Below are 13,948 nucleotides of genomic sequence, written 5' to 3'. Positions count from 1 at the left end.
TACCTGCCAAGTTTATGCCTGTGATTTTCATTCGTAAGACTAAATCTCATGCTATTGGTTATAATATCAATTATAATTAATATGGTTGTAAAATAAATTGTTGTTGATTGATTCAAGAGTGTTGAGACTACAATAACAAATGGTAAAAATTGACAAACTATTAAAAAATTTTAAAACAGATTCAAAAGAAAAAATGTGACAAATTCATAGTTATTATTATTAAAATTTTTAACTTTAACATTTACCACTTAAAAATATGCCATTTTAATAAGGATACTTAGGCAAGCCAAATCAGTCGTTAATTTAAACATATTTTAGTGTTTTTATATCCATTTAACAGCACAGCCTGTCTTGACTTCCTTTATCTACCTTGTTTCAAAAGAGAATACGTAACCTCTAAACGCAATCGATAGTTCGTACTTTCATGTGGATACTACCCTGACCTTGGTTACCAAACACATTAATAACTAATGAACAAAAAGCGAATCGTCAAGGAAAATGACTATTCGGGTATGAAAAATGCATTATTGATCACACCGTCAAAACCGTGTCGCATGCAATTCATACTCATGCGATATACAGCCTGTTTCCGAGTTACGCGGTTCTCGACTTACGCGGATTAACGATACGCGGTTTTCTAAATTTGACAGAACAAATGCCAAATCAGTACAATTCGCTTCGACAATTGTCCAATAAAATATAAATTGCATTTTTTCTTGTAAGTTTCAACGGCTTAAAAGCAAATAATTTTAGATTGTTCTGGATGAATCATACCAAATTAAAGATAAAGTGTATAAAAGTTCTAAATGTAATTATAAATACCAAGTAATCAATTGTATTATGATCGACAAACGCAAAATTCTACTAACGCAAATATTCGAGTTACGCGGATTCCTCGGGAACGCATAAATCTCGCATATCCCCACAACAAACTGTACTTCTCAATATTTGAACTTGGATCTCTCGGTTGAGGAACCAGATAGTAATATTGTTTGTGCACTATCGAATGAATTTACTTGAGTATCGTATCACTTTTCCATTTATACGTACAAGGTTTTTATTTAAATTAGCTATCCGCTTTATCAATAACACGTTCCATTCTTTCGATTGCTACGCTTGAAAAATGTATACTCTAATGGTTTCCTTAATTTATGTTTCGTACAAGTTGCTTCGTATATGTGATTCAGTCTTTTAACCGTATAACATCCTTCCAATAGTACCTTAAAGTATCTATGAAAGACCTTAGAAATCGTGTTCCTGTCAATTGTGAAAAGAGTGGGAGTTCTTCGATTTTCAAAAGAATTAAAGTGTACAGTAAACGAACATGGGGTTTAGGAAAATTTGTCCCCTCCAGTTTATTTCAGAGGTATTGGTGAAATTTACTTTGAAAATGGTATGCGAAAATGTGAAGCCATGATTAATGATCAACTGAGTATTGTTCAACGTGCCAATTGCTTGAAAGTTATATTTCTGTACGACATCACACAATATTGACATAATTTTTTTTCAACATTTCAAGCCTGTGTTTAAAAGTGCCGTGTAAAACAAAAACAATTGAATTCGAATAATTGTTGGAAATATATCTACTTTATGGACTTCCAATTAAAAACAGAATAATTAAAAAATATATAGACTTGTGAAACGATCCAATAACAATAACCATATTAAAACTTGGGAAACGACATCAGATGTCGACATCTGTTATAGGTAAGTGAGCTAGACAAAAGTTGGACGAACCATACCTAAGCATTATTGCGAGCCAATATGATATTGAAGAGAACAGCACATAAGTGGTCACATATGATTACGAGCTACTCACAAGTAGCTGTCATAGTAGCGATTGTCTCGCTTGATTGATGAATATTTGATATGGTTTAGTGTTATTTGAGCCATGTTTTTTCTTCTTTATATTCTATAAGATAGCCATTCGGACCGTGGCGAAATAGACAAATGGAATGTTTGGGTTATGCTATGTGTTATGTGTTGCCGTTTACATGCTTACGTCCTTTTTACGTCCTTTGCTTCAACACAAATTAGATTGCATTTTATGTAGTTTAATATTCTTCAATCCTAATGTTTAATATTCATGTTTTTTACATGTGATATTATTTGCACCGCTGAAGGATCACACTGCCCTTCCGTAAAAAATACATATTACTTGGAACATATTACATAAACATATTATTTGGATAGTGGAAAGCAGGTTGACGTGATATACCGATTTCTCCTCTTCTTCGATTTTGTAAATCGTTTGTAATCTAACGTGGAAACTAACCCGGTCTCGTGGCACAATCGTCAACTCGTACGACTTAATAACATGCTCGTCATGGGTTGAAGCCTAGAATGAACCGTGCCGCCATACGTAGGACAGACTATCCTGTTATGGGGGAAATCAATAAGTCACTGAAAGCCAAGCCCAGAAGTAGTGGTACATGCATTAGTCGACAAGGGTTGTTGACCCAAAAAGAAGTAAAAGAAGAACGAGAAATCTATTAAAATGTGGAGTAAATGGTGCGTTAGTGCAATGATTATTAACCAGTTATTTAAGCAACAGGCTCATCACTGTGAATATCGCATCATCCTTATCAACACCGTTCACGAATGGCTCTGGAGTATCACAAGGCAGCAATCTTAGGGCCCATATTTTTACAATATTCGTTAACGACATTGTTAACGTTTTTCCTGATTGCGACAAATTACTATAAGCCGATGACTTAAAGATCTTTTTGCCAGTCACTTCTTATGCCGATTGCCCAAAACTACAAGATTGTTTGAACAGATTCAATGCGTGGTGCAGTTATGCGTGTGCAGTACCTAATGCGTGTGAATACCAAGAAATGCATTGTAATTGTAATGCACGTTGCCTAGAAAAAGATTCCCAATCATCTTTAATTGTAAATTAAATTATACTTCTGTGTCTCGTTCAAGTGTGGTTTGTTATTTAGGAGTTTACATTGACTGCAAGCTTACATTTAGGGAACATTTTGAGCATATGATATCAAAAGCAAATCACATGCTAGGTTTTATGTTACGTGTTGCAAATAATTTTAAAGACAAATAATTTTCCGACCAATATTAGAGTTTGCTTGTATAAACTGGCATCCATCTCAACGATACATGATTGACAGAATTGAATCAATCCAGCATAAGGTTACTCGTTTTATGTTCCATCGTATTCCGTGGTCTTGTGTTTTTGTATGTCCATCCTACCGTGTTAGGTGTCTTTTGTGTAGATTTAAACCACTCGAATGCAGGACAATGGCAGCACAGTGCCTATTTTTCACAAGCTTGTTTGCGGTTCTATTGACGCCCCGTCAGTTCTCGACAAGGTAAACTTTCAGGCACCTGGTAGGGTTTTGATACCTGGGGCTCTTTTGAGCACGAACTGCAGATCATCAATTTTTTGTAATGATCCTTTGATTAAAATGGTTAATGTTGATTGTACATTAGGATATAATGTCGATTTAAGTTTGAGTTTAATTACGAAGAAGATATTTTAACGCAGTCTTGTTTGATGGTAGCACATACGAAGTATTTTTTTCACAACGTCGCGATTTTAAGTTGTGTACCGTTCGTTGCGCAAGCAGTCTTGATATATATATATATATATATATATATATATATATATATATATATATATATATATATATGTATATATATATATATATATTCTTCTTCTTTGGCTCAACAACTGATGTCGGTCAAGGCCTGTCTGTACCCACTAGTGGCCTTGGCTTTCAGTGACTAATTGATTCCCCCCCATAGCAGGACATAGTTGACGACTGTACTACGAGACCGGCTGTAGATATATATATATATATATATATATATATATATATAGATATATAAGCTATATATAAAAGCTATTATTGTTATATTATATTACATTAACTAAATAAATCGATTAGTTATACTTGTTTTAATTTAAAACTTTTTAAAGTATACACATCGCAAAACTAATAAAAGTTTTGAAAATAGTCATGTGTTATTTTATTTTATCCCTTTGACAATGCGAGGTCAACAAACAGATTTTAAATAAGAGAATGACATCTATCGTGGAAGCAAAAAATCAAACACTAAAGCTAGAGCGGCGTAGTTCTTGATCAATGCTCTAATTATCTAATTAACCAAGAAGCCAACACACTTTTCACACTCATCGAACATGCACAGTGAATCTGAAGAATTCGTCCATCCGCTTGAATTGAATATGTAGTTTAGAATCAATAAGCCGGATTGTATAAGTAAGTAAGTATATTCATCGTAAGAAGTTTCTTACAAGTGTGAATGTTTCTGTTGTCTAATACACTCTTAATGCTTAAATATATAAATATCAACAATTCAAAATACTACAACTCATTCTACTGCGATTTATATGAGTATCTTGCAATGCTATCCATAAATTGAAATTTCTTGAATTTCCGAACTATTTTTTGCTTGAGTGCAAATAGATTTAAAGTATACAATTATATATCAATTGGATAGGTTGCAATTAATAGTGCTAATTGATATTGATATGGAATAACATGATATAACACAATTCCGTATCGCAAGTAGAAATATTTTGAACAAAATAAAACATTTGAAAAGCACTATAACATGTTTAATAATCTTAACCTCATTTAATGCATCCCCTATTGCGAACATTTATGTCTACCTAAGTTGTTGTCGTTTATGCATGTGTGATTGTTGCGTGTCAACATTTTGTCACTTGTCTTTTAGACGATTCATGTCATTGGTAAAAAGAAGAAATAACTGACTCAAAAACAAGTGAGAAGCACAGAGGAAGGTAAAACGTGGCGTTTTGAAGTGATCATTCGGTTACGAAAACATTCTTTTAAACACAAAACATGATCTTCTTTGCTAACGTACAACGCGGCCTTAATGCGATTGAGCAGCAAGCAAGGAATTTAGTTTACTGAAAGCCAGAAATCATGCGTCAACGGAAAAAGTAGCCGACAGCTCTACAACGTGTGATCCGCAGACATTTTCAATCAACTGTAGAATTCTTTTGGCCTTTCTCATCGGTCCGAAGGCCACTGCTGAAGATATTACATATTGTCAAGACTTGGATTAGCTCTCATTTTAAACGACGCTATGCTGTGATGTAGCAATGATGAATGTGATGTTGTCCTACTTAAAACCATTCAGATCTGGATAAAGAATTTGTTACACAGTTTGTTTTGTTGTATCATTAAGTTTTTTTCTTGATCTTGTTGTTTATGAAATGAGTTAATATGAATTATTTTGGTATTCAGCCAATTCAGAATTTGGAATATCATACAAAAAATATCCTAAAAATGACGCGGCATTTAGTAAGTATATATCTATTTACACGAAAAACGTTAAATGAACGAACAAACTTTTTACTTTATATTATTATTTCTTTGATTTGCATGTTTTAGAATTGTTTAATTAATGCTAACTTGCATTAAAACACATTACATATTCGGCTTGTGAAAACGATCTTTTTTTAAATATAAAAATGTATAATTTTATTGTAGAGTAACATTAAATGCTATTTTATTAAAAAAGCTAAATAGTCAGCTTTACGATTTTGAAAAACAGAAACATGTTTCAAAATATTACAGCATTGACTTGTCTGCAAATGCTGGAAAAAAAGGTGTATAAAAAATCACAACATTATTAGCATTATTCAACAATGGTGAACAATTTGATTTCTTGTATGTTTTTTTTAAGTCCAAAAATAATTCACTTCAAATGAAATGATTATATTACACCGTCTACAGTACCATAACGGAATTAGTGCTCGGTTCTTGGTTCAAATTACTAATGAAGCAATTCGGGACAACAAATTAATCATGCAAAATTAATTCACCAAAGACTCCAATTCAGATTGATATTGTGACCTAAATTTAAACTTGTCTTGTTACATATTTACTCTGATAAAAAAAATCATTGTAAACAGGGGATAGGTTGGCCGGTCTCGTGGTACAGTCATCAACTCGTACGACTTAATAATACGAACGTCATGGGTTCAAGCCCCAAATGGACCGTGCCGCCATACGTTGGACTGACTATCCTGCTATGGGGGAAATCAATAAGTCACTGAAAGCTAAACCACAAAGTGGTACAGGCAGGCCTTGGCCGACAACGGTTGTTGAGCCAAAGAAGAAGAAGAAGAAACAGGTTATGCATGAATGAACGTTATATTGCCAATTCTCTATACATGGTAAACCAAGATTTTCAATGGCTATGCTCTATGCTTCAACTGACAATCACATCTTGCTCAATTCAGTTTGAAGTTCATCTATATTATAATATTTATTCAATTTGATAAACCATCTATGTTTTATGGCATAAACCATACGGCATTGAAGAAAAAACTCACACATAATGTGTGTATATTCTGTATAGCAATCAATCCCTTTGAAATGTCTTAACAGCTTAGAAATGACCAGACCAGCAAGAATGATAAATTACATTTGCGAAATTTGCTATGAATATAACAACCTCGACATCACTACAACTCATAAAAGGAGTTGTATTGGAAATCGGAATTGGGAATTCTCAGACCATCACATTCCTTATTTGTGTTGAAGGTTTCCAATGTTTGTTATCTTCTATGTTGTTTGTTTAGTGGTACGATTTGATGCAGCTCCGGATTGTTTTGTTAAATATAAAGTGTTGCATTCAAGCATGTAGCCTAAAAAATAAATGAAAACTTATATTTATACAGTAAAGTATATAAATCACTTACAAAAAAAAATGAAAGAGCTCTTTATTCGAGATGACAGTTGGTTTAATGTTTTTGGAGCAAATCCATTTCAACTTACATTTCTTTGTGTGTACCTACAATTCTACATAAAGAATCGTTGGATGTATCGAACTTTTGGGATTTCGTATTATTTAGAATGTATATGTATCATATGAAAATGAGCAATCGATAGCAAAAATTTGAACGTTTCTAAAACCTACGTGCCTACGTTTGTGAGGATAATAAAAACACGATTGAAAAGGGGTCTTCATTATCATTTTGATAAACCTACATTGTAAATTGAAGGCTTGACTACGTTGACAGCGTATGCTGAAATTCTGAAACGATTGAGCTACTGACAACCGCATAACACTGCTCCAGTGAGTAAACATCTCGAGGAAATTTCATGAAGAAGATTAATTATGGTTTTCCTGGAAGCTGGCATTTATTTGAATTCCTCTAGCGGGGTGTTGTTTTCTAGCATTTAAAAGAGGATAGGGTCCGTTGTGTTAACGCCTTAATGCTGTAAGAATGAAAGTATAAACTTTTTGCATTTATTTTTCTTAGTTTTGTTCTTCATCTAATTCCGTAAAATCAAAAGTTACAAAAGGACGTGATTCACTCATTAAATTGTTGTACTCAATATCTCAATTACTCAAGTCTAGCCACTTTCATACTGATTAGCTGATTGTAGATAAAAAGTTAATCTATATTAGTCTATCTATAACAGTTAATCTATATCTAATGGATCCTGTTTATTTACTAACTCTTTTTATTATTTTTTTCTCTTTCTTACATGTCTCCATATCAACGCTGGTATGTGTTGGACTTTGCATCGTGGTCATCAATTTGATCAATGGACCAACGTACTTGTCAATGACCGTATAATAAGGCACGGTGAATGCTAATGGAGAAACGAAACGACAACGCACTTCATACACGCGTTATCAAACGCTCGAGCTAGAGAAAGAGTTTCACTTCAACCGATATTTAACTCGCAGACGACGGATCGAGATAGCACACGCACTGTGTTTAACCGAGCGACAGATCAAAATCTGGTTCCAGAATCGACGAATGAAGTGGAAAAAAGAACACAAGATGGCATCGATGAATATTGTGCCGTATCACATGTCTCCATATGGTCATCCTTATCAATTTGATATTCATCCGTCACAGTTTGCGCATTTGAGCGCATAGGACGCGTGGCACTTTTCGGGTACTGGTTAGAGACTCAACCAGCTCTACCAGGAGCAGTATCAGGGATATCAGGGCAATCAAGATAGCGTACTATTTGGAGGCGGCGGTGTAAGTGGTGGTGGTGGAAGCAGTACGCCTTCTGATACTACGAAGTATAATCAGGAGTTTTGATTTGTCTATGGTCTACAATATGTGACTAGTTCTGATCAAGAAGGGACATCCAATTTTAGTTTAGAACATCTTTTCTCCTGTAAGATGTTCATAAGTCCGTGATATCTCTGATGGAATGCTTTATAGCAACTGTAACTGTATTGTGAGCTGTCGTTGGGATGCTAACACAACATGAATGTGACATTCTTTGTTCATTAGAATGCATGCTACATACAGCACACCCATCGAAGTGTGTCAAGATTGTACGCTCAATAATGGATACGAGATTTGCAAACTGATTTTCTTCCACTGTACTTTAAAACTCCTACATATCCTTTGTACTACATGCAGCATACAACCACTTTCTTTGCTCTTTCATCGTAGTAACTAAATTACCATACAATGTAAATAATTTTCGCTAAACAATCCACCCTTCCCACAACCATAACGTACAGTGGAAGAGAATTATAGCGGATTCTCCTATCGATTACAAGCTCTTCTCTAATCAGTATTCGAAAAGCTAGCCTCGCAATACACGTGGCTCCCCTATATTAGATTGTAAGAAATGTTTCAAAAATGTTCCCGAAACATTTATGTAGAATAAGCTAGTGTTGCAAATCTGATGGGTACTTAAGTTGAGAAGAATAAAATATACTCTCAACATGTTCCAGTCCTACCAAGCTCAACATCAATCTTCTATATAGGTTAAAAGAAATGATAATTACTTGTGAAAATTTATTTCAGCAGCTAACTGGCTCTTCTGTTTTGTTTTCTAAATACTTTCTTTATGTTTTTGTTTAACTATCTTGACTATAGTCGGAATTTCATGTCTAAGGTTTGATATTCCTGATTTGAGTACAATTTCAAGACTCGAATATGTAATGCAATACGAATAGATCACACTTAGGACCATATCGAATTTTTTAAACGAAAAGATAAGCTTCGAGCAGTAAAACATTATTATTTATTTTGTGTTCATTATATCCTACGTTCTATCTAACAAAAACATGATTTCGTGAGGTAGATGTTATCACATATATGAAGAATCACGTATGTTTGAAAAATGTATTTTTTTTTTTTTTGAAAGTGACGGAAAATTACAACGGTTAACAAATTCACTATAATATTTACAACGAATGATTTGTGTGTATTTGACAGGTTGAATGGAACATAATTTAATCACAAAAATCGTATTTAATACATCTACAAATTCCGTCAAACATATTCGAATCACTTTTCTTACTTCGTTAGTTAAAACTAATTCATTTAAAGTTATGTACATTTTATAAAACACTGCAACGTAAGAACTATGGAGGCTTTTGTGGAAATTTAATATTTGATTGTGATCAAAGCAGGGAAGCAGCCAGTTAATCATTGTCAACGTACATCATTAAATGCTCATTATTGACAAACGTATAGTAATGACAGCAAATTCGGACTCGTACAGGGCTGTTTTATTTTATTAGCCTATTTGGCTAATAACCATATCCTGCACATAAGTGGATTATAATCATTCATTTTTACTTTGATTGTTTAAGTTACACCGTAGCTATGAGACGAAAAAGTTGGATTAAAACAATTAAATTAAATTCGAAACATTAGTGAATGACTCGTTTTTGTACATAGCATCTCAAACAAAATTACATATTGCAGGAATCTATAGGAAGTAGAGTGCAGGTTCTTTTCTTTTTGTTGCTCGTTAAAAGATTGCGGAAATTAATAGCAATCAATATAATTACAAGAGAAACTCCATCAAACAAAAGTGAGATAGGTACAATGTAACACATTTGTAATGATATATGAAAAATAATGTCTATACCAAGCAACAGAATTATAGACCTTGCAGACTTTAGAAAAAAGGGTCATGAAAAATCTAATAATGTTAAAACATTTGATCCCAAACAAAACAAATGATACAACCTCCTTCATGCACACTTAAAATAAGGTAAATCAAAAAATGTTATATCATGGAGGGAACAAAAAATCAAGAAGTTATTGATCAATTTTTGCAGCATTCCGGGAAAATTACACAAAACGTCTTACAAGACTGTAAAGCATTGTTCTGACATTTGAATAGTGAGACAAATAATTTGAATCATAGTTGGTGTTAAAAAATATACAAAGCGGTATTCTATTCTGGCAGTGGAGTCATGTCGAGTTCGAGTTTAAGAATTTAGTGAGTATGTTTGAATGAATATATTTACATTGGAGTTCATTGTCTCGACTAGTATCGAACGGAGATCAGAATAGATAAGCCTGATAATTTTGATAATATATACAAAACATACCCATTTTATGTTTACGTTCATATATGTACTAGCTCTCACAGACTGTATATAGTTTTATTTTTTCTGAATAATTGAAAACATCTGCTTAGCAATTACCAGCTTGACATACGGACGATGATATTATGATGGAAATGACTACAAATTCCAAAAAGTAATACTGTTAGAATACAGTTCTTTAAATTTAATTATGACCTCTGCATGTTCACAATCTTCTTTCTTAATTTTCTTTGGAACAATAACCGTTGTCGGGTAAAACCTGCCTGTACCTCTAATGAGCTTTGCTGATTCATTTCAATATTATTAGGGTCTGCTATTTGTTTCACTATTCAATTGTCAAAACATTGTCTTTGTCAGCGGGATGTAAAACCTAACTGGAATACCTCGTATATTCCAATAATATGTTTTTATTAGGGTATTTTATTTATTTTGTTTTAGTACACTTTACATTTAAGGCAAGATTCGTCTTGCGAAAGTCATAGATTCAATGAAGAGACTTCTAACAATATATTCGAGCACATCATGGAAAACAGCAATACACTGAAAGATTATCGTGTACTGATACATCTAGGTACACAAGAAGTAAAAATTATGCTGTAACTACATAAAATACCACTGAACTAGCTTCAGTATCCTCTTCAAAAAACAGGCGATTATTAAACAACAATTAATAATCAATAGCTATGTTTCAGGAGCAAAAGACAGGGAAAGTATAAATAACAAGGATTCTCTTCTTTTCGTGATACATGAACTACGGCGTGTTATGTCACAATTGCAATATCAGTGGAAAAATAATGTTAAGACATTGTCATAATCGAATGACACATAAATAAACACTGAATACCTGGCAAAAATGCAGAATAAAGCACATAAACATGAAGCCTATTGAAGTTATTATGTTATCTATTAATTTTACTTTGTTAATTGTTAACTAGCTGATTTTATCTTGTTTTACTCTTTTTTTAGATGAGGTAACTATTTAATATGAAAAAATAGGGCTATTTTTGATTAGTTCATCAAATAGAGTTATGCAATATACATAATTGTGGGGATATTTAACAACTTTCATATACAAGCTTAGATTTTATTTTCTAAGACAATGCAAATCTTAGAGAAATTATTTTAGATTCAAGAGACACATAAAGACAAACAGATAAACCCTTCACAGTTTTGTGAATTTTGAAAAAAAAGGCCTTTAAATTTTCACGCATTACACCAATATTTGTTTTCCTGTGAAATTAATCCAGTCTATTTGCCGATCTTCACAGGCTTTTGAGAACTATTAGGTAACATACAGTCGAATAGTCAGTTCTTGCTACGGACGAATAGTCCAAATGAGGCTTAAACTCAAGACTGGCTTATCATTAAGTTGTACGAGTTGACGAATATACCAGCGGACCGCACCCCAACTACAATTAATCCGAAAAATTTAGTCTAATAAAAAAAAATCAATAATCTTTTAGGAATAACTGAAGCACTCGGCAAAACTGTAAAGGCCTGTTTAACTAGCCACTACTTGGGCAAAACTGTAATAGGGCTAGGAACCCATCACGATCCTGGAACTGATTTCAAATCCGTGTCGTTCCAGGAACTTTTACATAACACGACACAGGCCCTGGGACGGATCCCGACACCATACCGGTACTGAAACTAATCCTTGTTCTGTGTCGAGATGGAAACTGATGCTGACACCATACAGATACTGAAACTGATCCCATACCAATCCTGGAATCCATACCAGTAACTGAACTTATACTAGTCCTGGAACAGATCCCGTATCTATAATGGTTCTGGATTTTTTCCGTCTACATATCGTTTGGTAAGTGAATCCGAACCTGTACCAATCCAGGAACAGATCGTGACAACATTCGGAACGTTAAACGTTAGCGTTGTTAAAAACGGTTCTTTTTGATGATCGGCTCAGTTCCGGTTTATTCATAAAGGAGATCCGGATCATCTGATCGGACCAATCATTTAATCGTTCGTTCTCTGCTAAACCTGTCAGTTGATGCCAAAAAGAAAGAGAACATCTTTTACATGCCTCTACCAAGTTTTTTTTATTGTTTCCAATTTTTTTATGCTTTCCATAGTTTTTGGTGCGTTCCCACTTTTTATTGGGCGTTGCCCTTTTTTTGTGAATTGTATTGATGTCCAATAGGACGGTACCAAAATTATTAGGAAACTATACAAAAATATATTGGAGACGGTGAATCAATCGTGAGATCATTTGTTAACATTTAGACTTAAATATTTCAGGAATAAATTGTAAAAATCCTATATCCAATGTTGTTCGTCCTTGAGTCTGGCTGAAACAAAGCACGAGGCGAAAACATGCATTACGTGTTAACGAGCGAACGAATGAGAGAGCCAGTTATATTTTTATCGTCATTAGCGAGTAGACAATACGCTAACATATTGCTAAAGCTGCATCCACATTAGCGCAAAAAAACCCAGGTGTCAAGTTATATATGGAATTGACGCCTCGCACGCAGATATTTCCATACATTGTGAACAAATATGCTTTTCGTGTATACACTGCTTAAAATACTTGTGTGATCGAATTCAAAGCGTGAGTCAGATCTGAGCAGTGTGACCAGTCATGTTTTCTCATTTTGGTATAAAGATAAAGGTATAAATAATACGTATAAGATATGTCTGTTATGCTATCTGAAGAGAGAAGAATGCTGATCCGATAATGATACCTGCTCACTTGCTCATTTGGTACATTCGCTCATTCGCCTCTGTTTCATTCATAGAAACCATGATTCAGAGAAACCATGAAAAACTGATGCATTTTTCACTCGCTCAATTTACTGATCAGGATCATTTGAACCAATCCGAATCTGATCTTACATCTCTAATTCCTATGTTGGATCTGGCTCCAAAAAAACCTGTCTGAAACTTCTATCCTTTTTATTGTGGTCTAAAAGAGTACAGATGCCTACTCGTACGATACAACATGTCTGTCATAGGTTCAAGCCCAGAATGGACTATCGCCCCGTAGAACTGACTATCAGGCTGGGTAGTACTGTATAAATTCTGTTCTCACTTTCCCTTGAATCTTTAGCCGTTTGCTATGGATCGCAATCCATGAGAATGGATCGCAGTCAACTCAACGTCTGAATCGTTTTCAACTACAGTCTTCTTTCTCTTATTTTAGAGGCGATGAGAATGTCAACTAAGAGGTATTTTTAAATTACAGAGGTTGAAAGTAAATAAAAAATTCATAAAAACTAGAAAAAGACAAAACATTTAGTAAACAGCCTTGACTGTTGTTATAGGAAACTTCGAACACGATTGGTATGACAACACTATACACAAATAAAAGCTGTAAAGATTTCCAAACTAAAGGGACAAACATGTACTGAAAAAAGAAGGACTATCAATAATGTTCAAATAAGACAATCGCTGGCGGCCCAGGCCTGCATTTACCCCAAATGGTCATAGCTATCAGTCTGTCCTACGTATGAGCGGCATGGTCCAAACGGATCTTCCCGCGAAGCAATGCGAGGGTTTTTTGGGGATCTCTTGCTCTAATAGTCTCTCACTCTTTAGTTGTCTCGCTTCCGCATAGAACAGTACTCGCCAGCCAAGCTTTCAA

At 34.1% G+C, this 13,948-nt stretch overlaps 1 protein-coding gene across 14 annotated transcripts in view; it reads left to right on the top strand.

Annotated features, from left to right (window-relative positions):
• LOC120898944 (homeotic protein Sex combs reduced) overlaps nt 1–11,227 on the top strand; it is a 42,040-nt gene extending 30,813 nt beyond the window's left edge. For all 14 annotated transcript variants that reach the window (XM_040305416.1, XM_040305414.1, XM_040305412.1 and 11 more), the window contains one exon: nt 7,608–11,227. In XM_040305416.1, coding sequence (XP_040161350.1) covers nt 7,608–7,912 — 305 coding nt within the window. In that variant the 3' untranslated portion in view covers nt 7,913–11,227. The remainder of the gene's footprint in view (nt 1–7,607) is intronic.
• Nucleotides 11,228–13,948: the final 2,721 nt, after the last annotated feature.

This window comes from Anopheles arabiensis, chromosome 2, assembly GCF_016920715.1.
Source record: "Anopheles arabiensis isolate DONGOLA chromosome 2, AaraD3, whole genome shotgun sequence".
NCBI lineage: Eukaryota > Metazoa > Arthropoda > Insecta > Diptera > Culicidae > Anopheles > Anopheles arabiensis.
This window is presented reverse-complemented; position numbering and strand designations above follow the sequence as displayed.